Here is a 26,566-nt window from a genome sequence, read left to right as displayed (position 1 = left end):
GCCTCTTAATACTTTTTCCGCAATTAACTGAATTTGAGCCTCTTTTGTTGTTGTTGTTGAAACAGAGTCTTGCTCTGTTGCCCAGGCTGGAGTGCAATGACACGATCTCTACTTGCCATAAACTCTGCCTCCCAGGTTCAAGCGATTCTCCTGCCTCAGCCTCCCAAGTAGCTGGGGCTACAGGCATCTACCATCATGCCCAGCAAATTTTTGTATTTTTTTAGTAGAGACAGGGTTTCACCATGTTGGTCAGATTGGTCTTGAACTCCTGACCTCAGGTGATCTGCCTGCCTTGGCTTCCCAAAGTACTGGGATTACAGGTGTGAGCCACCATGCCCAGCCTGAAGTTTCTTTTATGTGAGTGGCATTACAGGACATAGTGCCATCTGAGAGAATGGGATATCCGCTTTCCCACAATAAAAAATTATTTGTGTAGACTGGAGATGAAAGGTCGCATTTCCCAGGAGATGACAGTAAGCATTTGCAGTCAGTAGAGTTCAAGAAAAACTCCAAACACAATAACCAAGATGTTTTATGATAATAAGATACAGGATAATCTTGAACCTGCCAGAAAGAGCCAACGACTCCTTTGCGGATTAAGGTTTCAAGGCTTCATATCTTCAAAGCAAACATCTTGTAAACACTCCCAGTTCTGACTTTCTCGAGCACAGACTTTTGGCAAGCCCAGACTTTCCCACTGTAAGTGCCTGTGTCAACAATCTCTGATTCCCTCAATGACTGTCAGTTTCCAGCTCCACAGCCATTCGCAGCTCACCCCCAATGTAAGAGTGCAGGCTTCATAACCTTCTGTTTACATTGTTGGTCCGGCTATTCCTCGGTAGTTTATATATTCTGTTTCATATTGTTGTGAATGAAGTTTCCTCTGTCATCTTTTTAGCAGTCAGTGTAAGCTAGGTTACTGTGCAGTAACAAACAGCCCCACGAATCTCTGTGTGCTGAGTGAAAGTGTATTTCTCTCATTCATGCAAAGTGCATGCTTTCATTCATGCATACATTTGCATTCATTTCATTCATGCAAAATTCCAAGCAGTGGTTCCCTGCCGAGGACTGATTCCACAGCTATGTCCTGTAATGCCAGTGCAGGCTGTGGATCAGCGATGCTCCTTTGTGATTGCCAAGGCAAGCAAGGGGAGTGCCAGGCTGGGTGTTGTCAGGTATCACTCACCTTTCTTTGGCCAAGACAAGCTACGTGGACATACTGAGAAGTGAGAGAAAACTGGGTCCTGGCCAGCAACAGCAGGGCCCTTACACAAGCTTTCGCCAACATACCTTTTAACTTCTAACTTTTGATTTTATTTATTTCTTTGACACGGTCTTGCTCTCTCACCCAGGCTGGAGTGCAGTGGCACGATCTCGGCTCACTTCAACCTTTGCCTCCCAGGATCATACAATTCTCCTCTCAGCCTCCCGAGTAGCTGGGATGACAGGCACATACCACTACACCCAGCTACTTTTTGTATTTTTAGTAGACATGGAGTTTCCACATGTTGGTCAGGCTGGTCTCGAACTCTTGACCTCAGGTGATCCACCTGCTTTGGCCTTCCAAAGGGCTGGGATTATAGGCATGAGCCACCATTCCCGGCCAACTGCTGACTTTTCAATCCTCCCTTTTAAGGTACCACGGTTGTTTTTTCTTGGATGTAATAATTTCACTAAACTCAGGTATTAGTTCTGAATATTCCTCATTAGGCTTTGCTCCCTGTGAGTAAGTGCAGAAAGGTAAGAGCGTTGTCTTCCTGAATCCTCCTTGACTAGGGTGGAAGGAGAAACGGATGTTTTCGTCTCAGGTAAACACCAGCATCGAGGACTGGAAGACCACCAAGTGGAAGGACATCAACGTGGAGCAGATGGACATAGATTGTAAGAAGTTTGCCAAAGACATGAGGTCTTTGGACAAGGAGATGAAAAGCTGGGATGCCTTCGTGGGGCTGGACAACACCGTGAAAAACATGATCACATCCCTGCGCGCCGTGAGCGAGCTGCAGAACCCTGCTATTCGGGACCGCCACTGGCAGCAGCTCATGCAGGCCACCCAGGTACCACGCGGCGTGGTGGGTGGAGGGGACCATCCCTGGCAGCAGCTCATGCAGGCCACTCAGGTACCATGTGGCATGGTGGGTGGAGGGAATTGTCCCCGGCAGTCAGCTCTGCTGCAGGATGGGCCGGCCCCGAGCTGCTTAGCCAAGGTGTGCAGAGCCCGAGGCTGGAAAAGCCGATGTGGTCAGAGCTGGCCTCATGTACAAGTGACCTGTGCAGTCACGCAGGGCTCCATGTTGGTTGGGGGCAGTGGGGCAGGCTCAGTTTGCCATCTCATTTTCCCTGTCTCAAAATTCTTAGTAATTTTCGAACAGGAGTTGGCACACGCTCGTTTTGCACCGGGCCCTGCAAATGCGGTATGCAGTGCTGGTTGTGGGTTGCGTGTTCATAAGGCTCAGGAAGTTTGGGGCAAATGAACAGCTTCACTGGGGTCCTCATGAACCCCAGGAACGTAGAGTCTTAGCACCTGAGTCTTTCCAGGAATAGCCCCCAGAGGCAGGCACTGGCCTCAACGCCTCCAGAAGGCCTATAGGAGCACTCGCCACTCTCAGCAAACACCGAACAAAAGGACTTTAAGCCGCTGCTCTGCAGAGGCCCCACCTAGCTGAAAAGGATACAGAGAAGAAGGAGACATGGCCCCTGCTCTCCAGGAAGCAGAGAAAGAAAGAATAGTGCTGAACTGTAGGGAAGGAAACAAATTCTTTTTCCCTCTACCCATCTTGGGTTCCTTGGGTTCCCTGGCTGGGCCCCAGTACATTAGACTGATGAAAGACAGATTAACCAGAGGAAGGCTGGGCATGGTGGCTCATGCCTGGAATCCCAACACTTTGGGAGGCCAACGAGGGTGGATCACTTGAGGCCAGGCGTTTGAGACCAGCCTGGCCAACATGGCAAAATCCCGTCCCTACTAAAAATATAAAAATTAGCCGAGTAGGGTAGCACATACTTGGAGTTCCAGCTACTTGAGTGGCTGAGGCAGGAGAATCGCTGGGACCTTGGAGGTGGAGGTTACAGTGAGCCAAGATCATGCCACCGCACTCCAGCCTAGGTGACAAGAGTGAAACTCCATCTCAAAAAAAAAAAAAAAAAAAAAAAAAAAAAATTGTAAAAGATCTGGAAATGGAAGGGGATTTGTCACAGAATGTGGGTTTCCCCTACAGGAAACAGTTTTGCAGAACCATTTCAAACTACATCAAAGAAACGTATTTCAGGGTAAAATACTGTGATTCCTTTCAGGGTCGGCTGTCTGTCAAGTGAGATTCCGTTTGGTAGTCTTAGGATTTCTGAGTTGAAATTTTGGCCAGATTTCTGGTCAGCAGTGCCTGAATTCCAAAGGGAGTGGGTATAATGAGGACTGTCCCCCAACCTGCTTCCCATTATGGCCTGAACACGTGTTTTTAGGTTTACTTTGGAATGCCGCTAGCAGACAGGGGTTCATTCAATTTGCTGGGGGGCTTAGGATTTTATTTTTGTTTTACAGCAGGATAAGGTGAGCTTCAGCAAGGCATATTGTGTAGATTCTTCTCATTCCTCTGGGCTGATAAGGGTCTAAAGCTGTCTCCATTTTTTTTTTTTTTTTTTTTTTTTTTTTTTTGGTTTGAGATGGAGTCTCACTCCGTCCCCCAGGCTGGAGTACAGTGGCACAATCTCGGCTCACCACAACCTCTACCTTCCAGGTTCAAGTGATTCTCCTGTTTCAGCCTCCGGAGTAGCTGGGATTACAGGCACATGCCACCACGCCCGACTACTTTTTTGTGTTTTTAATAGTGATGGGGTTTAACCATGTTGGCCAAGCTCGTCTCAAACTCTTGACCTCAGGCAATACACCCGCCTCGGCCTCCCAAAGTGCTGGGATTCCAAGCCTGAGCCACCGCGCCCAACCTCCATTGATTAGCTTCTATCCTTCCTGGTAGAGCGGGTACGGAGAACTCCTTGGCAAGTTTATTTCCTGCTTGTAGGCAAATAGTGGAGGGCAGAGAGCTTCTCTTGTATCTGCTTCTTCTCAACGGCCTTCAGTTCAAAATAACCCTTCAGCCGAAGCGGCGTACTTTGGGGGTGGCAGTTTCGGCTCACCTTCACGATCAGGTTCGAATGCCGAGTGCAGGAGATACTCAGTGATGACCCCAAGACCTAGCGGAGGGCGCCACCTGCAAGGGGTGGGAAGGGAGGAGAAGGCTCTGAGTGGGTGTGGAATTCGGCCTGGGCTCTGGGAGTGGGAACTGTAAAGATGAGCAGAAAGGCCGTCAGAGCTCAGCCCCGAGGACCGCAGGAGCGTGGCCCAGAGCCTGCACAGCGGGAGGGCTTAGCCCAGGGCTTCCCAAGAGATCCCTCCCTATGCAGGAAGCAGGAGAATGGGACCAAGTGGTTCCGTCCGTGTCTCACCAGGTCCCCGCCAGCCCGGGAGGGCGCCCACCTAGGAGGGGAATTGGAGGCTCCTGCTGTGCCCCCACCACACTGTCCGGGGCCCTTCTGCTGCTCCCTAGGCCCAAGGAGGGAAAAGCAAACCCAGCTATGCAGGCTGCCCTGAGGGCACAGCGGTACTCGCTTGCTCCCTGGGGATTTGTGTGTCTGGGTGTGGGGGAGCCAGCCCCTGATGGTGCCCCTCGAGTGCTGAGACCAGAGATCTCCCAGATGCCCAGCAATGGCTCACGTGCCCCATCCATGTGCCCCGGGAGAGACGCTTGGACGGTGATAAACAGGCAGCTAAATGATTCCGTGAAAGGAGCTGGGCACAGCTGGGGTCTTGGTGAGCCGCAGGCAGATATGTCCCCAAATGAGATTAGAGATGTGAGGTGCCATCAGTTGGCTTAAACCATTTCCATGGTGGGCTCAGAATCGATGCTCAGAAACATCTGACTCCGTGACAGCAAGAAGCTTATTAGACAAGGGACGTGAGAGTGATTTGGGAAGTGGGTGGCACTGATATTTTGGTACCTGTGATTTGGCCACCACCGCAGAGCGCTTTGCCTATTATGAACACGGCAGCTGCCGGAGGTGGTGGATTTGCTACCATGGCAAAGGACCACAAATGGGGGGCTTCAAGCAGCGGACCTAGCCGGGCTTGGTGGCTCACGCCTAAAATCCCAGCACTTTGGGAGACTGAGGCGGGAGGATCACATGAGGTCAAGAGTTTGAGACCAGCCTGGCCAACTTGGTGAAACCCCATCTCTACTAAAAATACAAAAATTAGCCGGGCGTGGTGGTGCGTGCCTGTAATTCCAGCTACTTTGGACACTGAGGCAGGAGACTCACTTGAGCCTGGGAGGCGGAGGTTGCAGTGAGCTGAGACTGCGCCACTGCACTCCAGCCGGGATGACAGAGCGAGACTCCATCTCAAAACCAAACCAAACCAAACCAGCAGACCTATGTTCTCTCACAGTGCTGGAGGCCAGGACTCTGAAATCAGGTTGTCGGCGGCCCGCACTTTCTCTAAAGGCTCCTGGGAGGGTCCTTCCCACCTCCTCCAGTGTCTGGGGGCTCCAGGCATTCGTTAGGCTGTGGCTGCATCACCCCCGTCTCTGCCCCGGTCTCCCCACGGCCCTCCTTCCTGTGTGACTCAGAGCTCCCTCTCCTTTCTGTCATGAGAACACGTGGCCCTGGATTTATGTCTCCCTGGAAAATCCAGGATGACCTCATCTCAAGATCCTCAGCATCTGCCAGACCCTATTTCCAAATAAGGTGACATTCGAGGGTTCTGGGTAGACATGAATTTTGGGGGCCACTGTTCTGCCCAGTGCAGGTGGGTTCTGCTGTTACGCGGTTGGACAGAGAAGGAAGGAGAGGCTTGGAGAGGGCACTTGCCCACGTCCCAGAGCGGAAAGTGGTGGAGCAGAGCTCACCTTCCCCCCTCCGGCAGCCTGCGGTCACACCCCGGTCCCGGCTCTCCGTGAAGGTCGGCGAGGTCCGGCCACTGCAGTGCGGACGACCTTAAATGAAACGTGCCTGGCTTTCTCCCTAGGTGAAATTTAAAATGTCAGAAGAGACGACCCTGGCCGATTTACTGCAGCTGAACCTCCACAATTACGAGGATGAGGTCCGCAACATCGTGGACAAGGCCGTGAAAGAGTCCGGCATGGAAAAGGTACACCGCGCTGCCAGCGCCCTGCGTGCCTCGTGGAAGGAACCTGGAGCTGCCCCGCCCCACGCTGACGGCACCAGAGACGTCTCGGGTCACAGGGGTCCCGCCGCCCCGTGACACTCAGGGGAAGTCTGGGGGCGGCTTCTTTTTCTTCTTTCTTCCTTCTTCTCCTCCTCCTCCCTCTCCTCCCTCTCCTCTGTCTCCTCCCTCCTCCTCCTTCCCCCTTCCCTCCCTCTCCCCCCTCCTCCTTCTATTGTTCTTTCAGCTCGGGGGTACACGTGCTCATCCTGCAGGATCGTTGCACAGGGACACACATGCCATGGTGGTTTGCTGTCTCCATCCCATCGCCTACATCAGGCATTTCTCCCAGTGTTATCCCTCAGCAACCCACTCCCACCCCCCAGTCCCTCCCCTTCCCTGGCCCCCCACCTCCTAAACTATCCCAGTGTGAGATGTTCCCCTCCCTGTGCCCATGTGTTCTCATTGTTCAACACCCACCTATGAGTGAGAACATGTGGTGTTTGATTTTCTGTTCTTGTGTCAGTTTGCTGAAAATGATGGTTTCCAGATTCATTCATGTCCCTACAAAGGACACGAACTTATTGTTTTTTATGGCTGCATAGTATTCCATGGTGTATGTGTGTCACATTTTCTGTGTCCAGTCTATCGTCAATGGGCATTTGGGTTTGTTCCAGGTCTTTGTTGTTATAAACAGCACTGCAACGAACATACATGTGCATGTGACTTTATAATACAACGACTTATAATCCTTTGGGTATATACCCAGTCATGGGGTTGCTGGGTCAAATGGAATTTCTATTTCTAGGTCCTTGAGGAATCGCCACACTGTCTTCCACAATGGTTGAATTAATTTACACTCCCACCAACAGTGTAAAAGTGTTCCTCTTTCTGCACATCCTCTCCAGTATCTGTTGTCTCCAGATTTTTTAATGATCGCCATTCTAACTGGCGTGAGATGGTATCTCAATGTGGTTTTGTTTTGCATTTCTCTAATGACCAGTGATGATGAGCATTTTTACATGTGTTTGTTGGCCTCATATATGTCTTCTTTTGAAAAGTGTCTGTTCATATCCTTCGCCCATTTTTGAGTGGATGTGTTTGTTTTTGTCTTGTAAATCTGTTTTAGTTCTTTGTAGATTCTGGATATTAGCCCTTTGTCAGATGGGTAGTTTGCAAAAAAATTTTCCCATTCTGTTGGTTGCCAGTTCACTCTAATGATTTTTTCTTTTGCTGTGCAGAAACTCTTCGTTAGATCCCATTTGTCTATTTTGGCTTTTGTTGTCAATGCTTTTGGTGTTTTAGGCATGAAATCCTTGCCTATGCCTATGTCCTGAATGGTTTTGCCTAGGTTTTTCTTCTAGGGTTTTTATGGTGTTCTTATGTTTAAATCTGTAATCCATCTGGAGTTAATTTTGGATAAAGTGTAAGAAAGGGGTCCAGTTTCAGCTTCCTGCACATGGCCAGCCAGTTTTCCCAACATCATTTATTAAACAGGGAATCCTTTCCCCATTGCTTATTTTTGTCCAGTTTGTCAAAGATCAGATGATTGTAGATGTGTGGCGTTGCTTCTGAGGCCTCAGTTCTGTTCCATTGGTCTATATCTCTGTTTTGGTACCAGTACCATGCTGTTTTGATTACTGTAGCCTTGTAGTATAGCTTGAAGTCTGGTAGTGTGATGCCTCCAGCTTTGTTCTTTTTGCTTAGGATTGTCTTGGCTATGTGGGCTCTCTTTTGGTTCCATATGAAGTTTAAAGTGGTTTTTTCCAGTTCTATGAAGAAGGTCAATGGTAGCTTGTTGGGGATAACATTGAATCTGTAAATTACTTTGGACAGTATGGCCATTTTCATGATGTTGGGTAAGAAAGGCACCCCACAATATCATGAATATCTGTGAAAGAAATCTTAAATGCTTCTGGAACTTATTTGTTTATTATTTTTTTATTGCTTTTGAGACAGAGTCTCTCTGTCACCCAGGCTGGAGTACAGTGGGCATGATCTTGGCTCACTGCAACCTCCACCTCCCAGGTTCAAGTGATTCTCCTGCCTCTGCCTCCCAAGTGGTGGTATTACAGGCATGCACCACCATGCCTAATTTTCATATTTTTAGTAGAGGTGGGGTTTCACCATGTTGACCAGGCCAGTCTTGAACTCCTGACCTCAACTGACCCACCCACCTCAGCCTCCCACAGTGCTGGGATTACAGGCGTGAGTCACCACACCTGGCCTACTTCTAGGATTTTTCTTAGAAAACCCAATTCCTGACTATAGGTTTGCCCCCCTGTACATACAATAGTTTGGGACATTTTGTAAATAACCAGAACTCTCATCTCTGTCTCAAGCATCCTTGTCTGTGGTCCTGTCTGACTCCTCCATGGATGTCAGTTCTTTCCTCTGACTTTGGAGAGCTGAGGGGAGGGCTGGGAATGGGTCGAGGGATGGGCCCCCAGTCAGTACCTGGACTTGTTAATGTGCCACAGCTACCTGCAGTTCTAGCAGCCAGGAAAACGTTTGCGGTTCAAGCCTCTCTCGTCATCCTGTTTTGTGAGTTTGAATTGTCACATTTTGGCTTTTAAAAATATTTATATCTAATAAAGCTTTTCTTTAAAAAAAAAAAAAAGCAATGTTAGATATAACTCACATGCCATACAATTTGCCTGTTTAAAGCTTACAATTCAGTGGCTTTTTGCATAGTTACAAATGTGTAATCAGCACATATTAAACGGCAGACGGTGGGGGGCTCATGCCTACAATCCTGGCACTCTGGGAGACAGGAAGATCACTTAAGCCCAGGAGTTCAAAAGAAGGCCAGCCTGGGCAACACAGGCAGACCCCATCACTACGAAAAAATAAATAAAGGTGAGCTGGGCGTGTCATGGCCCATGTACCTGTAGTCCCAGCTACTTGGGAGGTTACGTGGGAGGGTGACTTGAGCCCAGGAGTTGGAGGCTGCAGTGAGCTGTGATCACGCTGCTGCACTCCAGCCTGGGCTGAACCCTGTCTCTCAAAAAAAAATTATAAATTTTTAAAAATAGAAATAGGCTGGGTGTGGTGGTTCATGCCTACAATCCTAGCACTTTTGGAGGCCAGGGTGGGCAGATCATCACTGGAGGTCAGGAATTTCACACCAGCCTGGCCAACATGGCAAAACCCCCGTTTCTACTAACAATGTAAAAATTACCCAGGCATGGTGTCGGACACCTGTAATCCCAGCTACGTGGGAGGCTGAGGCAGGAGAATCGCTTGAACCCGGAAAGTGGAGGTTGCAGTCAGCCGAGGTCGTGCCACTGCACTCCAGCCTGGGCAACAAGAGTGAGACTCCAACTCAAAATAAAATAAAAGATAGAATTAACAAATTTTAGAACATTCTCATTACCTCGAAAAGAAACTCACATCCTTTACCCATCATCCCTCGCCCTGTCTTCTTAACACGCCCCCGTCTCCAGCTCTAGGCATACACTAACCCCCTTTCCCTCTCTATAGATCCCCCATTTCCACGCTTCCGCAGCAACGGCATCGTAGTTAGGGAAGCGACATCTTCCCTCTATGCTTTTAGGGTTTTTCCCAGCTGGGTCTGAGAATTCCATTGGCGTAAGACAGATCAAGAGGATAAAAGTATACAAATTATTTAAGCCAAGTTTTCTGTGATATGGGAGGAAATGAAGACCCCAAAACACAGTTAGAGTTGCACCCTTAAGTACCGAGTTGCAGGAAAGTAGGGCATCTGCGTGGGAGGCTGGAAGGTGAGAGCTGTTCTAACAAGGTCTGAGCGGACAGCAGTCTTTCTGCCTCGACTTCCCGTCCTAGTGGTGAGAATGCTCCTTTCATTCTGGTATCAGAAGGGCGTCATTCACCCGGTAATTTCATCTCCTGACTCCCAGGAACAGCATGAGGCTGAGAGAGAGTTTCCTGCATCTGCTGCCCTTCAATTACTTCTGTCAAAATCGTCAATGTGCAGGATGGCGTATTTTAGGGTGGAATGTTCTGGACTCCTTCACATGGACTATGTAGTCTGTGCATGTGGTTTCTTTTTTTTTTTTTTTCTTTTCTATTTTTTGAGGCAGGCCTCCCTCTAAGGCTGGAGTGCAGTGCTGCAATCTTTGCTCCCTGCAACGTCTGCCTCCCAGATCTAAGCGATTCTCCTGCCTCAGCCTCTGAGTAGGTGGGACTACAGGCACATGCCACCATGCCTGGCTAGGATTTTTTTTGTATTTTTAATGGAGACGGGGTTTCACCATATTGGCCAGGCTGGTCTCGAACTCCTGACCTCATGATCTGCCCATCTAGGCCTTCCAAAGTGCTAGGATTTCAGACATGAGTCACCGTGCCTGGCCTGCAGGTGGCTTCTTTCACTCAGCCTGAGGTTTTCAAGTTTGTCTGCATTGTGGCATGTGACTGTACCTCATTCCTTTAGTGGCTAATATTCCATTATATGGACAGACATCGCATACATCCGTTCACTGGGGGATGACGGTTCAGGTTGGATCTGCCTTTGGATCCTGTGAATATGTCGGCCTGAGCATTTTGGCTTTCTGATCATGGAGCTTCAGTCCACGTCCTGGGAACTCGCGGTCCTGCCTGAGCTTCGCATGCCAGATGCTCAGTGACCTGACTTTTCTCTTCCCACAAAAGGTGCTGAAAGCCCTGGACAGTACGTGGAGCACGATGGAATTCGAGCACGAGCCGCACCCGCGGACAGGCACCGTGATGCTCAAGTCCAACGAGGTGCTGGTGGAGACGCTGGAGGACAACCAGGTACAGCTGCAGAACCTGATGATGTCCAAGTACCTGGCCCACTTCCTGAGGGAAGTGACGGGCTGGCAGCAGAAGCTGTCCACGGCGGACTCCGTCATCTCCATCTGGTTTGAGGTCCAGCGAACCTGGAGCCACCTGGAGAGCATCTTCATCGGCTCCGAAGACATCCGTGCCCAGCTCCCGGAGGACTCCAAGCGCTTCGACGACATCGACCAGGAATTCAAGGCAAGCGCGGCCCGGGGGCCCCCACGCCTGTCGGGAATGACTCTGTCGGCCAGAACGGGGTCCCTCACCCCTTGGCAATCCTCTTCTTTTCACAGGCCTTGATGGAAGAGGCAGTGAAAACGCCCAATGTGGTGGAAGCCACCAACAAACCCGGCCTCTACAATAAACTGGAGACCCTGAAGAAGAGGTGGGGCCCACGCCCGTCCAGACCCAGGGAGTCAGGGGCGGTCATCCTCTAAGTCTTAGGGAACCTGAGTCTTGTGCAGCCCACTGGCCAGGATGGGGCAAAACCATGGGCCCTGGGTTCATCTATTCCATTTCCCAGGGAAGCATGCACTCCCCGGCCTCATCCCCACACCATGGGTTAGCCTTGAAGGAAGCAATGACCCAGAGAAGAAATGAGGCCTCCTCCTACCTAGGAGTGCCCACAAGGTCAGGGGGCGGCAAAGCCACGAGAGCATCCAGTAGACGCTTCTGAATTAAACCGGGCCTGTGAACAGCGGTCCAGACAGCGGCAGGTTGATCAGTTCCATGCCCCGATAGGGTGGGCTGCCGATATCCCTGCAGAGCGTGGGGTCACCGGCTTCCTCTCCTTCCTTCCTCCCAGCTTGGCCATCTGTGAAAAGGCTTTGGCAGAGTATTTAGAGACGAAAAGACTGGCCTTCCCCAGATTCTATTTTGTCTCCTCGGCTGACCTCCTGGACATTCTCTCCAATGGCAATGACCCCGTGGAGGTAGGCGGGGCCCCCTGCATTCCGGAGTTTAAGCCAATATCAGGCCAGACTCCACGCAGGTGCCTCTATCCGAGCAGCCCTAGGATGGGGGAGCAATGTCCCTGTCATCTCCAGGCGGCTCTTTCCACCAGAAGCTGCCCGGGGTCCCCAGCCATGGCAGAAACGTGGCGGGACTCCTGTCACATCCTGCTCTGCACTTGGCTTTGGGGAAGTTCATTGGCCCCTCTGTGTCTCATTTTCCCCTTCTAGAAAACGGGTTGTATGCCAGAGGCCTGGGAAGACACTGTTTCTGAAAGACACACCGGTCAGTGGGTCACTCTCCCATCAGCTAGTAAATCTCAGGGCCCCAAGAGCAAGGAACTGGCACATCCTTGAGGCTCTTCTAAAAGAGAAAAGAGGCCAGGCACAGTGGCTCACATCTGTAATCCAAGCACTCTGGGAGGCCCAGGCAGGCGTATCACGGGAGGTCAGGACTTTGAGACCAGCCTGGCCAACATGGCCAAACTCTGTCTCTACTAAAATTACAAAGAGTAGCTGGGCGTGGTGCCACATACCTGTAATCCCAGCTACTCGGGAGTCTGTGGCATGATAATTGCTTGAACCCCGGAGGAAGCGGTTGTAGTGAGCCAAGATCGCGCCACTGCACTCCAGCCTGGGTGACAGGACGAGACTCCGTCTCAAAAAAAAAAAAAAAATGCTGGGGGCAGTGGTTCATGCCTGTAATCCCAGCACTTTTGGAGGCTGAGGTGGGCAGATCACGAGGTCAGGACTAGCCTGACCAACATGGTGAAACCCCATCTCTACTAAAAATACAAAAATTAGCTGGGCATGGTGGTGCACACCTGTAGTACCAGCTGCTCAGGAGGCTGAGGCAGGAGAATAGCTTGAATCCAGGAGGCAGAGGTTGCAGTGAGTAGAGATTTTGCCACTGCACTCTGGCCTGGGTGACGGAGCGAGACTCTGTCTCAAAAAGAAAAAGAAAAAAGTTAACTGGTGAAGGGAAAATGCCTGTATTTCATTTTGGCCGTAGGTTAGGGGACACAGAAGAAGAAGGGATATGTAAGAATGGCCTGTGTGTGTGGCTTGGGAGCTGGGACAGAACCTTTTCAAAAACAAAAGAAAGAAATCTTCAAGAATGGATGTTTGGCTTGGAAGGGCTGGGGCTCCTGCCTGGTTTCTGTGTCCTGACTCGGAGCAGTCTTGGCTGGTTTCTTTTGTTGATTTAGCCATGTTTAGTTAACGTTGATCAAAGACAGGGAGTATATTCCCAAAAAAAGACAATGCCTAAAACCACCCAAGGAAAGCCCCAGCCATGCGTATCCGCGTTTGCATCCGCCGTTGCCTAATTCCGGCCTCTCCCCTCCGTGCAGGTGAGCCGCCACCTGTCCAAACTCTTCGATAGCCTGTGCAAACTCAAGTTCCGGCTTGATGCCAACCACAAGCCTCTCAAGGTGGGCCTGGGGATGTACAGCAAGGAGGATGAGTACATGGATTTTGATCAGGAATGTGACCTCTCGGGGCAGGTGAGTGTGAGCGCACCCCGCACAGGGAACCCAGGACGAGGGCACAGCACGTGTGTGGGCCACACGCCCTCAGACAGCAACGTCCGGAGAGCCGCCAGCCAGGGCAGCCACCAGCGCTCCCTGCTCCTCTCCTCTGCCTCTCTGGAAAACGCCTAAGGGACTGACCTCTTTATAGGATTTTTAGCGTAGTCTTATCCATTTAGGGAGGACAGGAACGGGACAGGACGGGAGAAAAGCCCTGTTGGGGAGGCTGAGGCAGGAGAGTCGCTGGAACCTGGGAGGCGGAGGTTGCAGTGAGCCAAGATAGCACCATTGCACTTCAGTCTGGGCAAGAGAGCGAGACTTCATCGCCCCCTCCCCAAAAAAAACTACTCTCAAATCCACTTGAGGGTTTTTTTTCTCCCAGTAGCAGTTACTTGTGGGTATGGTTTTATTTCTGGGGGGAGCGGAGTGGGGGTTCTTTTGTTTTGTTTTTTTTGAGATGCAGTTTCACTCTGGTCACCCAGGCTGGAGTACAGTGGGGCCACCTTGGCCACCTGCCACCTCCAGTTCCCAGGTTCAAGCGATTCTCCTGTCTAAGTCTCCAGAGTAGCTAGGATTACAGGTGCCTGCCACCACACCTGGCTAATTTTTGTATTTTTAGTAGAGACGGAGTTTCATCATGTTGGCCAGGCTGGTTTTGAACTCCTGAGTTCAGGTGATCGGCCTGCCTCGGCCTCCCAAAGTGCTGGGATTACAGGCATGAGCCACTGTAACTGGCCTAAGGGTATATATTTTAAGATACAAATAAAGGCCAGGTGTGGTGACTCACAAAAAGGCTTTGATTAAAAACACTCCCAAAGTGTCTGTAATCCCAGCACTTTGGGAGGCTGAGGCAGGAGGATTGCTTGAGCCCAGGAGTTCAAGACCAGCCTGGGCAATATAGTCAGACCCCCCCATCGCTACAAAAAAATTAAAAATGAGAAAGGCACGGTGGCATGTGCCTATGGTCTCAGCTCCTTGGGAAGTTGAGGCAGGAAGATTGCTTGGACCCAGGAGGTTGAGGCTACAGTGAGCTATGACCACGCCGCTGCACTCCAGCCTGGGTGACAAGGCAAGACCCTCTCTCAAAAAATAATCAAATGCAAATAAGATTTGTTGGCAGGCCGGGGCGGATCACCAGGTCGGAAGTTCAAGACCAGCCTGACCAATATGGTGAAGCCCCGTCTCTACTAAAAATAACAAAAATTGGAAACTTGTGTATACCTGAAGTAGGAAGAAAGAAAAAAAGAAAAAAATTTTTAAAAACCCAGAAGTTAGCTGGGTGTGATGGTGGGTGCCTGTAGTCCCAGCTACTCAGGAGGCTGAGGCAGGAGAATCGCTTGAACCCAGATGGCGGAGGTTGCAGTGAGCCTAGATAGCGCCCCTGCACTCCAGCCTGGGTGATAGAGTGAGACTCAGTCTCAAAAAAAAAAAAAAAAAAACGGCCGGGCGCGGTGGCTCAAGCCTGTAATCCCAGCACTTTGGGAGGCCGAGGCGGGTGGATCACGAGGTCGAGAGATCGAGACCATCCTGGTCAACATGGTGAAACCCCGTCTCTACTAAAGGTGCAAAAAATTAGCTGGGCATGGTGGCGTGTGCCTGTAATCCCAGCTACTTAGGAGGCTGAGGCAGGAGAATTGCCTGAGCCCAGGAGGCGGAGGTTGCGGTGAGCCGAGATCGCGCCATTGCACTCCAGCCTGGGTAACAAGAGCGAAACTCCGTCTCAAAAAAAAAAAAAAAAAAAAAAAAAAAACAAAACTGGTTGGCATCCTGTCTCCCCTGTAACAGTGACCACGCCTCACTGTTGAGCCGTCACTCCTGCCAGGCCGAGCCCTTGGGCAAAGAGGAGGCCCCAGATGTCCCATCTCAGAATGGCAGCAGGGGCTCAGGAATGCAGGCGTAGCTTGTGTCTCTCTTAAATCTTTCTCTGGATACCCTCGCTTTTCTTACTGAGAACTAAGTGTGTCTGGACCCGGATGCTTCATGCAAGTTTGGAAGCTGGGCTCCCCAGCCACATTTTCAAAGTGAGTCATTGAGTAGCGGGTGTGGTGGTGCATGCCTGCAGTCCCAGCTACTTGAGAGGCTGAGATGGAAGGATCCCTTGAGCCCACGGGTCGAGGCTGCAGTGAGCCGGCTGCACCTGGGCCACAGAGCGAGATCCTGCCTCAGTTCAGAAAGAAAAGGTGTGTCAGTGTGACTGCTCTGTGAAATCCTTGACGTGTGTACCCCGGGATGCGGGTGATGACAAAGAATCAACGTTTCTCTTTACAACAAAGCAAATCATTGGGATGAGAGGCACACGTGGCTGTATTTGGTCACTGTGGCTCCCGTCCCCAGGTGGAAGTGTGGCTGAATCGAGTGCTGGACCGCATGTGCTCCACCCTCCGGCACGAAATCCCGGAGGCTGTGGTGACCTATGAGGAGAAGCCAAGGGAGCAGTGGATCCTGGACTACCCGGCCCAGGTCTGAGGCGGGCGGGGGCTTGGCTGGTGCCTTGTGGCTGAGATGAGGGGGGAGTTTCACTGTGTCCACGGGCTGCCCTGTTAACTGCAGTCCCCTGGAAAACTGTCTCAGCCTTCAGCAGAAAGTCTCCGTTAGCGGGCACTAGGGATCGCCCGCTGCATGGGCAATGGGGGCGTCTACTTTCAGGTGGCCCTGACTTGCACCCAGATCTGGTGGACGACCGAGGTGGGCCTGGCATTTGCCAGGCTGGAGGAAGGCTATGAAAACGCTATCAAAGATTACAACAAAAAGCAGGTGTGTTACTAGCGTGTACTTAGCTATGTTTTAAAAACTTGTTTAAAAAGCAGGTGCTTTTAAAAAGTTCACGTGTCTATCTGAAACGCTGCTGGGCAAGTACCTTCTTCTCCGAGACTGAGCCCTGCAAAATCACCATTTCTGCAGGCCAAAGGCAGCCACGCACTGCAGCCCCAGGTGCCTCTTCATCTTCTTTTTTTTTTTTTTTTTTTTTTTTTTTAAGGTGGGGTGGTTGTTGGTTAGAAATACAGAAACTAAAGATCATCTTTAAAAGAAGGAGAATTTACCTGTAATCCCACAACCCAAACTTGACTCGGTCAGTGTTCTCCTATGCAACCTGCTACTCTTCGTGTGTGTGTAGAACTGATTTATATGTGAAAATATACAGGCTCTCTGGATGGCTTTAAAGTCAGCTGTTTCTGCTTCTCATCCACCCTCTTCCGTGGTCTTGCGTTCCTTCTCCTATGTCCGTCCTAGCGGCTCCAAAGCGTCCTGTCAGGGCTGCACCACCGTGAAACCCGTGCCTGGCTGGGAGACACCGAGGGCTCTCCTGCTTTTCATTACCGTAAACAAGAGCAAGGTGGTCTTCCCTATGCAGCCGTGAGCACCCAGCCACGAGACCCCCAGTGCATGTGGGTGCCTGTGGAGTCTCAGCTGTGGTTAACCCCCCATCTGGGCACTGAGGAAGGAGAGCTAGGCAGATCCCTGGCACAGTTAGTACCCAGTTAGTACCTAAAGAATATCTTAGTTTGTAGTGTTATTACTCAGTTATTTCCTTTATATGTAATCATATATTAGTTTATAGAATTAGTGCCTGAAGAATATCCGACTACTCATTATTTCCCTATATATATATGCACATATATACAATTATATCTTAGTTCATAGTTAGAGGACTGCCTAGAGCAGACACAGTACAGAGTGTGAATTAAGGGATAAACAGCTATACATATATGAGCGTATTTTGCTTATAGTTGGAGGAATGTCTAGAGCAGACACGGTGCAGAGCATGAATTAAGGGAAAAACAGTTATACCAGGACAAGAATCTGGCCCAGGCGGCAGCGTTCAGTATCGTAAAGATACCTGCTGGATGGCAGGCTTGGAGCAAGAGCCACTCCTGAAAAAGGTGTTAATAGTACCTTGTGTCCAGTTCTTGTGGAAGGCTGCCCTCAGATCGGCAATCCTGAGAGTATCCGAGGGCTTAAACCCCCCTGACGTAATCGCACTTTGGTGACTGTGAACTTTTATCAGCTCTTGTCACTGTGCTGGCTCAAAAGCATCTTCCTATAGAAATCACTGGAAGCTGCCAGGAGGTGGCTGTAGACCTGATCAGCGCTGCTATTGTGTTGACTCAAGAGCATCCCCCTAGAGAATTCCTTAGAAGTAGCCTGCCCCTAGACAAGAGATACCTCACTCTTCAGTGCACGGCCCACCTCCTGGCCTCGGTGACCTAATGGGGGTGGACCTCTTGTGCACGCGATTATAGTGACCCTATCACTGTCTTGAAAATGACCTCTCTCTACCCTTTCCCCTATCTGGCACCCAGTACATGCAGACGGTCCTGGACATTCAGGACCTCGCCTGTCTCCGCTCACAGGTGGCATGGCCCCCCGAGCCCAGCTGCTCTTTTCCAGTCCTTCTGTGTCCTGTCTCTTGATTTCTCGGATCCTGTGCCTCAGCACAGCGATAAGGGACACCCCACAACCTGTAGGGCTGTGGCCCTACATCAGCGAAGGTACCTCTCCCCTGCAGATTAGCCAGCTGAATGTACTCATCACGCTGCTTATCGGGAACCTCAACGCTGGGGACAGGATGAAGATCATGACCATCTGCACCATCGACGTTCACGCGCGGGACGTGGTGGCCAAAATGATCACGGCCAAGGCACGAGTGCCCTGTCCCTGGGGGCTGTGGAAGGGCGAGGGAACACCGGGTTGAGGGCTGTGCATTCAGGGACTCCAGATTCTCCCACTTCTTCCTGAGGCACCGGCTCTCTTGCTGCCTTCAGCTGCCTCCTAAACCCCTTGCCCGGCCTGACCCCTGCTGAGCGACACCCTGTGGTTAGATGGGCGATGGCTGCCCATTGACGTGCCATTCCATAGCGAGATTCTACTGAGGGTGGCCTTACGGTTGGATGTGGGTGCTGTCGGGGGGAAAGAGGGCCAGGGAACGTTCGCTGGGCACCTGGGGACCGGCCTTGGAGGTGGGCTGGCCTTTCTCGACCAGGTCTGGCTCTGACATTGCACTTGGCCGACAAGAGCTCCGGCCCGCCTGCAGGTGGAGAGTTCTCAGGCCTTCACCTGGCAGTCCCAGCTCCGGCACCGCTGGGACGAAGAGAAGAGACACTGCTTTGCCAACATCTGTGATGCCCAAATCCAGTACTCCTACGAGTATCTGGGCAACACGCCGCGGCTGGTCATCACCCCACTCACTGACCGGTGAGGCCTGTCCCCGAGCCATTCACACCTACGCTTTTGGTCCCTTCCCTGTGATTCTCGGAACTGTCCGACTTGGACGTCAGCTGCAGAGGCTGGACGGAGCGGGCGTTTGTGTCAGGTGGACCTGTGTTCAGGTGCAGGGCTGCCACCACGGCCTTGTTTCAACACTGGCTGTGTGGCCTCGGGAGAGTGCTTCCACTGCTCTGCGGGCCTGCTGAGTGGGGGTGGTGTTTCATGCACCCTCACGAGCAGACTCCGGTTGTCATAGCAGGGCCCGGCCCCCCGAATTGCAGGTAGGAGAGGCGTCTGGGCGGCCTCTGCCCCACGGTGTTGATTTCTTGGTCACACCTGGAGATTTTCTGCCCTCTCCCTTGTGTGTCTCCTGGGGCTGAGCAAGTGTAATAACTGCAACGAAAGAAAAAGTGGTGGCCCGGCGCGGCGGCTCACACCTGCAATCCCAGCACTTCAGGAGGCAGGGGCAGGTGGATCAGGAGTCCGGAGGTCAGGAGTTCCAGACCAGCCTGGTCAACATGGCAAAACCCCATCTCTACTAAAAATACAAAAATTAGCCAAACATGCTGGTAGGAGCCTGTAGTCCCAGCTACTCAGGAGGCTGAGGCACGAGAATCGTTTGAACCCAGGAGGCAGAGGTTGTAGTGAGCCAAGATTGCACCACTGCATTCCAGCCTAGGTGACAGAGGGAGACTCTGTTTCAAAAAAAAAAAAAAAAGGTGGGCAGGCCGTCTGTGGGGTCCCTGGCACACGCGCTCACTTACCTGTGGTCCCTTGCAGATGCTACATCACCCTGACCCAGTCCCTGCATCTGATCATGGGCGGAGCCCCCGCCGGCCCCGCTGGGACAGGCAAGACTGAGACGACCAAGGACCTGGGCAGAGCGCTGGGCACCATGGTCTACGTCTTCAACTGCTCTGAGCAGATGGACTACAAGGTACGCGGCTGAGGTCCGGAGGTGGGATCCAGGGTCCGCACGTAGAGGCAGATCTCAGCACCTGTCCCCCGAGGCCCCACAGTGAGCTCCAGATCGGTGGATACCTGTGAACGACGCTGGGGAGGAAGCACCAGGGCCCTCGCTTGCTGCTGGCATCCCCCTCGGGGGGGTCCCTCTGCAGAGACTCCCGGAGTGGACAGACGCGGCCCCCAATGTCCTGCCCCAGCCCCTGCCCTGGGGGTCACCCTCTCTCGACTTCAATTCTGAGATTGCCCCAGAACTGAGGACCCCACGCGGGGGTGAGCACTTCCCTCACGGTTCAGCATGAGATGGGGTATAAGCAGTGTCCAGGCAGGCTCGGGAGGGGAGCAGGGGACAGGCCCAGTCCCCTCGGTCATCAGCGCCTGCACAGGACATTGTCAGTTCACAGAAGGCCAGGCAGGGGAGGGGACGCCTTCGACCTCCAGGCTGCAGCAGCCTCTTGCAAGAGGGGGAGGCAAGACGGGGATCCCTGAGTTCTGGACCCTGGGCCTGCAGAGGCCTAGCCCCACAATCTGGGGGACCCCCTCCTGAGGTGAGGGCAGAGCCAGCAGCCCCTATTGACTGTCAAAGCCACGCAGTCCCATATCCACCTCCTGGACATCAGAAAACTGCAATCTGCAGTTGAGTCTCCCTAGAAGTGACTTAACATTCACCTGGAATCCCAGGTGCCGTTGGGAAGAGAACTTCTGACAGCCCAGGTGGGGCCTAGAGGGACTCAGATGCCTTGAGGAAAAGCCCCTGGCCTGCTTGGCGTGTCCCCATCCCGCCCTAGAGGACTGCCTCTCTTCTACGTGCAAGAGAGAAAAGGGCTGGGAACATGGGCGAGGCTTAGGACTCACATGTGCTTCTCGGAACCCTCTCATCAGGGACTCATGAAGCCTCTGTCCTGGGGTCTGGGAGCCCTGGGGGCCACGGGTGAAAGGATGGGCTCTTCCTGGTACCCAGCCCTCCACGGTGTTACCCTGGGCAGTAAGCCGACCTGCTTGCTGGCCTCCCGAAGGCCCCAGTGCACCGGAGCCTCAGTGAGCCATGGGCAGAGCGCGCAGCTGAAGAGGCAGGTGGAGACCCCTGCAGTGCCCATCCTCCCTGCCACCCTCCCAGCTCTTCCTTTCTCCATCTTGCCTTTCCCAGTCCTGCGGAAATATCTACAAGGGGCTGGCCCAGACAGGAGCCTGGGGCTGCTTTGATGAGTTTAATCGCATCTCAGTGGAAGTCTTGTCTGTGATTGCTGTGCAGGTAAGTCCCCTGCCTGCGGGCTCCGGGTCACGTCGGGTAACTGGCTCATCAGCTTTCCTGTTACCTCACATACCGGATAGACCCTCCCTGCCTCTCTGCAATGTGCCCAGCCCCGAAGGGTGGTGTGGGGCCAGTGAGCCCTGCCCTCCAGGGGCCCATAGCCTGGTTAGACATACAGGTTGAAAACAGAATCAGATTACAGGTTACATGTATGGTGGTGTGCACGTAACCAAATACAGGTGGGAGGATCATGAATTTTGCTTAGGAAAGAAGGGCATAGTGTTTTGTCACTGGTATCAGCAGAGCTGGGCATAGGAGGTGCTGAAAGAGAATGGCAGGAAAGAAAGGAGGGAGAGGGAGGAAGAGGAGGAGGGAGGAAATGTGCCCATGTATTTTGGGAACAACCATGCCAGGGCACAGAGCATGCAGCGGGGCGGCTGGGGCGAGGTGGGTGCAGAGACTTCGGTGTGGGGAGTGGCCTGGGCCAACGCCCCGCCCCCATCAATTGCTTGTTAAAATCTCCAGCATGCTGAGGCTGTGTATCATCTCAGTCAGGTCAGGAGTTGGAGACCAGCCTGACCAACATGGTGAAACTTCATCTCTACTAAAGATACAAAAGATACCCAGGCATGGTGGTATACACATGTAATCCCAGCTACTCGGGAGGCTGAGGCAGGAGAATTGCTTGAACCCGGGAGGCAGAGGTTGCAGTGAGCCGAGATCATGCCATTGCACTCCAGCCTGGGTGACAGAGCGAGACTCTGTCTCCAAAAAAAAAAAAAAAAAAAAAAAAAATCTCCAGCGTGGGCCCCACTTGTTAGGATGAGCATTTCTGCATTTTAAACAAATGCTTCAGGTGATCCTGACGCAGGCCAGGGTTGAGAAGCCCTGGACTCTAGGGGGTCAGAGGAGGCCAGCCTGGGGGCCTGGAACAACTGTTCTTCCAAAAGGAAACTGAGGCAGGGTGCCGACAGTGTGTAGGCCCTCCCACACCAGAGCAGATCAGGAGCCAGTGGGGTGTGGACGTGCGACAGCCCCCCAGCCTGGGTGGAGCACCCGCTTTATACACCGACTTAACCCCTGACTCTCGGCTCGGCAGTGATGTGACTCCCTGTGCCTCCACCCTCTCATCTGTCAAACGGCGCTGGTGACCCAGGTCTCCCTGCAGGGTCAGAGGCGGCTGGCGTGGCTGCTTCCTCCTCTCCTTAGGCTCCCTCTGCCCCATCATCCCTAGACCCAGGGCTGGAGGCCACGTGGCCAGGAGAATGGTGACCCCAACCCATGGGCAGTGCTGGCCGCTGCCGTGGGAACCCTCTCCCTCGACGCTGGTGCGAGAGCAGAGTTGCTGAGCACCTCCCATGTCCGTGAATGAACCCCAGAATATTTACGTAGCACCTACTCTGGGCATTGAATGTTCACGGGCTCCGATGGAGACCACAGGAGAGGCCTGACCTAGAGGCAGATGGTCCCGTTCTGAAGGGCCGCAGCCCTGCTGAGGGTGGGCTGCATGTTCAGCAGACTGGGCATGGGGCATGTGGGCTCAGCAGGGCACCAGGACTTGGCTCTGGTGGGGAAGACGGAAAGGCAGGTGCTGGGAGCAGCTTTACCGCGAGTATTGGGCCCCCTCGCGTGGCGACTTGGAGAGCCGCAGCCACCTTCCACAGGATTCCAGAGGAGACCTCAGGCAGGCAGGGACCCCGGAACCTCCGGGTTCAACCTCACAGCCCTCAGGTGGCCTTCAAGACCGTCTGATATGGAGGTGGCTGCTCACCAGTCCTTGGAGGGGTCAAGGTGGGCTTGGAGCCCCGCTCAGCAGGGATAGGGTGTGAAATACTGACTGATTCCCGAAACAGCCTGGGAGCCTCTCCAGAGACTTTTGCGGAGTGACAAAAGCCCACCTGGGAAGATGGAGCTCGATACAGTTCTGCTTGTTTAACACCCGTGAAATGACTAAATCACAGAAACGAAGGATGCGTTTGCCAGGGGCCAAAGCGGGCGAAAGGACAAGAGGGAAGTGGGTGTGGCTGTAAGAGGGGACAGTAGGGGTCCCGTGGGGACAGCAGTGCTGGCCTGAGTGTCACCCCCTCCCCTGCTGTGACAGACACTGTCGTTATGCAAGATGCTCCCCTCAGGGGACGTTGGGCAGAGAGTACGTGGAATTCCCTTTGCATTTTTTTTTCTTCCCCCCAGTCCCTGTCTTCTGTATTTTGTTGTTGCTGCTGCTGTTGAGAACGGGGTCTTCCTGTGTTGCCCAGGCTGGTCTTGAACTCCTGGGCTCAAATCATCCTCTGGCCTTGGCCTCCCAGAGTGCGGGGATTACGGGTGTGAGCCACTGTGCTGGCTCTCTGTCTTAGTTCCTACACAGCATGAGAATCTACAACTTTCTCAAAAATAAAAGGCTTAATTAAAAAAAATAAGCTAGGAGGCCCCTGCAAATTCACAGCCTGATGCTTTAGCGTACATGGAGGTCCCACCGGCCCATGGAAGCTGGCTGCTTCCATGCCAACGTGTCTGCCACCAACTGTGCAGGTAAAGTGTGTCCAGGATGCAATTCGAGCCAAGAAGAAAACATTCAATTTCCTGGGAGAGACCATAGGCCTCATTCCCACCGTCGGCATCTTCATCACCATGAACCCCGGGTACGCTGGCCGTGCGGAGCTGCCTGAGAACCTAAAAGCCTTGTTCAGGTACGGGGCCCAGACAAAAGCGAGTGGCTGCGGTGAGCCAGGCCGGGCACAGCAGCGTCCCAGTGCCGACGAGGGGCAGAGGGTGAGCTGGGGAGGGAAGAATTCATCAAAAGCTCCCAAGATGGCCGGGCGTGGTGGTTCATGCCAGTAATCCCAGCACTTTAGGTGGCCAAGGAAGGTGGATCACCTGAAGTCAGGGGTTCAAGATCATTCTGGCCAACGTGTGTCTATTAAAAATATAAAAATTAGCTGGGTATGGTGGCAAGTGCTTGTAATCCCAGCTAAACTGGAGGCTGAGGCAGGAGAATCACTTGAACCCGGGAGGCGGAGTTTGCAGTGAGCTGGGATAGCACCATCGCACTCCAGCCTGGGTGACAAGAATGAAACTCTAGCTCAAAAAAAAAAAAAAAAGCTCCCAAGGTAATGCAGGTGAGGGCCTCCTCAGAAAGCGCTCTGTCTTTCCCTGGGTGGGAGGACCCACCGGGGGCACAGTGATGGAAGGCAGGGGTCTGGGGTCGGGGGGTGGCTCTCGGAGGAGGGGCCTGAAGGAACGCTCAGCGGAGGCTGTGGTGGGAGCAGGGAAGTGCGGAGCGGGTGGGCTGGGAGCCAGGGTCCAGGGACTGAAGGTTCACCACTGTGCTGTGCTCCCCCTGGCAGGTGAGGTGTCCTCTCCTAGGTGAAGAGGGACAGGCAGGGGCGTGGGTGGGGGAGGGAGTGGGCAGAAGCCCACGGGTACTGCTGACCTCCCCAGGCCCTGTGCCATGGTCGTCCCCGACTTCGAGCTGATCTGCGAGATCATGCTGGTGGCTGAGGGCTTTCTGGAAGCCCGCCTCCTGGCCAGGAAGTTCATCACCCTCTACACCTTGTGCAAGGAGCTGCTATCAAAGCAGGTGTGTGTTCTGGAGCTCACGGCGGGTGTGGGTGGGAGGTTCAGATGCAGGCAGCGGCCGGGGTTGGCTTTGGCCCTGCCCGCTGATGATTCTGTGCTGGCGGTGGGAAGGTGAGCTCCCATCTGCCTACCTGTGCCCGCCGCCCACAGGATCATTACGACTGGGGCCTGCGGGCCATCAAGTCTGTGCTGGTGGTGGCCGGCTCCCTGAAGAGGGGTGACCCCAGCCGGGCCGAGGACCAGGTGCTCATGCGGGCGCTGAGAGACTTCAACATCCCCAAGATCGTGACCGACGACCTGCCTGTGTTCATGGGGCTGATCGGGGACCTCTTCCCAGCTCTGGACGTGCCTCGGAAGCGAGACCTGAATTTTGAAAAGGTCGGAGCTCCAGGGCCTTGGGTCTGTCCTGAGGAGCCGGCCTGGCCTGGCTTCCTTCTCGCCGATGCTGGATGGGTGGGGACCCAGGTCACACACGCACGCTTCCCTGTGCTACAAAGACAGCTCTGAGCTACAGCTGCCTCCCCGGCCCCGGACAGGCCTCCCTCTCAGTGCTGGGGGAGGTCACTCTCTCAACTGGAGTCTTGGTGGGGGCTTCAGGCAGACCGATCCCCTGCAGGAGGTTGTCGGGGAGCTACATGAGCTCTCAGCATTGACAGCAGAACTTGCAAACGCATGCCCGTCAGAGGGCAAGGGCGCCTGTATCATCACCCACACCGGGCAGGAAGCCCTCCAGCCTCTCGGCAAAGAAAGGCTGCCTCAGTTCCATACCCAGCCTCATCATGTCTCCCCAGATCATCAAGCAGAGCATCGTGGAGCTCAAGCTGCAGGCGGAGGACAGCTTCGTGCTGAAGGTGGTGCAGCTGGAGGAGCTGCTGCAGGTCCGGCACTCGGTGTTCGTCATTGGGAATGCGGGCAGTGGCAAATCCCAGGTGAGTCACCCCCGGGGACCCCGTGGGGATCCGGCACAGTGGGGGAGGGCTGGGGCAAAGGGTCAGCCCTCCATCACTACCCCCCACCCCAGAGACCCCAACCCAGTGCATCCCGGGAGCCCCCAGCCTGAGTCTTGGGCCAGGGAGGAAGCTTGAGGCCGAGGAGGAGGGGAGGGGCGGCCGCAGACCCTGGTCCCAGGGCGAGGTATCCCTCCCTGTTCCTCCTTGGCTTTCTGCTCTTCTCTCCCTGATGTCAGTCGCTTGTCTCCCCCTCCCTGCGGCCGGCCCAACCCATCGCCCTCCTGTCCCCTGCCTCGGCCTGGGGCTTTCTGCCATTCGGAGGGTGGTGGCTATTGTGACTGATGTCTGTGACGTGGAAAATTCCCTGCCAGCTGAGTGTCCAGCCAGAAGCCCACAGGCTGCACTCCTCTGCTGTGTTTAAGACCACTGCCAACACCAGTCACACGGGAAGCTCACAGCAAGTCACATTTGAAAAGGCAGAGGCTGCTTGAGCCCAGTTTTCTAAAAAGGAACTTGGACGTGCACGTACAGGAAACGTCCTCCACTGTCTTTGCAGTCATTTTCCTGAATGGAGGGATTATGGGGAGTTTTCTTTTTCTTTCTTTCTTTTTTTTTTTTTTTTTGAGACTGAATCTCACTCTTGCCCAGGTTGGAGGCAGTGGCACAATCTCGGCTCACTGCAACCTCTGCCTTGCGGGTTCAAGCAATTTTCCTGCCTCGGCCTCCCGAATAGCTGGGACTACAGGCATGCGCCACCATGCCCGGCTATTTGTTTATTTATTTATTGAAGTAGAGATGGCATTTCAGTGTGTTGCCTAGGCTGATCTTGAGCTTCTGAGCTCAGTCAGTCCCCCTGTCCCGGCTTCCCAAAGTGCTGGGATTACAGGTATGAGCTACCGCTCCCGGCTGGGGAGTTTTCTATGGTTTTTCACTGCGTGTGTATTACTGTGTCATGAGGAGGAAGGTCACGTGAATGTTTTTTGAGCCTCGCAGGCTCAGGGCAAGCAGCTCTCTGTGGGCAGCGGACATGCACAATGAACAGTTACCTCCCCGTCGCCCGGCCCACCTTCGCCTCAGCCGTGGTTGGAGGGGTGTAAACTCACCTATGTGCCCCAAAGCAAACCACATAGAGAGAAGGGTTCAGCCCGGTGGTTCATAAAAGGCATCCAGGGTCAGGTGCGGTGGCTCACGCCTGTAATCCCAGC

At 53.2% G+C, this 26,566-nt stretch overlaps 1 protein-coding gene across 1 annotated transcript in view; it reads left to right on the top strand.

Moving 5' to 3' along the window:
* The window catches only part of DNAH17 (dynein axonemal heavy chain 17), a 152,742-nt gene that overhangs the window by 53,733 nt on the left and 72,443 nt on the right, over positions 1 to 26,566 (top strand). Inside the window, exons 25-40 of the mRNA XM_039476322.2 lie at positions 1,809 to 2,057; positions 6,017 to 6,139; positions 10,787 to 11,134; positions 11,230 to 11,321; positions 11,742 to 11,868; positions 13,239 to 13,391; positions 15,750 to 15,875; positions 16,062 to 16,169; positions 17,923 to 18,054; positions 18,448 to 18,608; positions 19,401 to 19,557; positions 20,731 to 20,835; positions 23,365 to 23,522; positions 24,274 to 24,412; positions 24,562 to 24,789; positions 25,203 to 25,340. Coding sequence (XP_039332256.2) covers positions 1,809 to 2,057; positions 6,017 to 6,139; positions 10,787 to 11,134; positions 11,230 to 11,321; positions 11,742 to 11,868; positions 13,239 to 13,391; positions 15,750 to 15,875; positions 16,062 to 16,169; positions 17,923 to 18,054; positions 18,448 to 18,608; positions 19,401 to 19,557; positions 20,731 to 20,835; positions 23,365 to 23,522; positions 24,274 to 24,412; positions 24,562 to 24,789; positions 25,203 to 25,340 — 2,544 coding nt within the window. The remainder of the gene's footprint in view (positions 1 to 1,808; positions 2,058 to 6,016; positions 6,140 to 10,786; positions 11,135 to 11,229; positions 11,322 to 11,741; positions 11,869 to 13,238; positions 13,392 to 15,749; positions 15,876 to 16,061; positions 16,170 to 17,922; positions 18,055 to 18,447; positions 18,609 to 19,400; positions 19,558 to 20,730; positions 20,836 to 23,364; positions 23,523 to 24,273; positions 24,413 to 24,561; positions 24,790 to 25,202; positions 25,341 to 26,566) is intronic.

Source organism: Saimiri boliviensis, chromosome 17 (assembly GCF_048565385.1).
Source record: "Saimiri boliviensis isolate mSaiBol1 chromosome 17, mSaiBol1.pri, whole genome shotgun sequence".
NCBI lineage: Eukaryota > Metazoa > Chordata > Mammalia > Primates > Cebidae > Saimiri > Saimiri boliviensis.
This window is presented reverse-complemented; position numbering and strand designations above follow the sequence as displayed.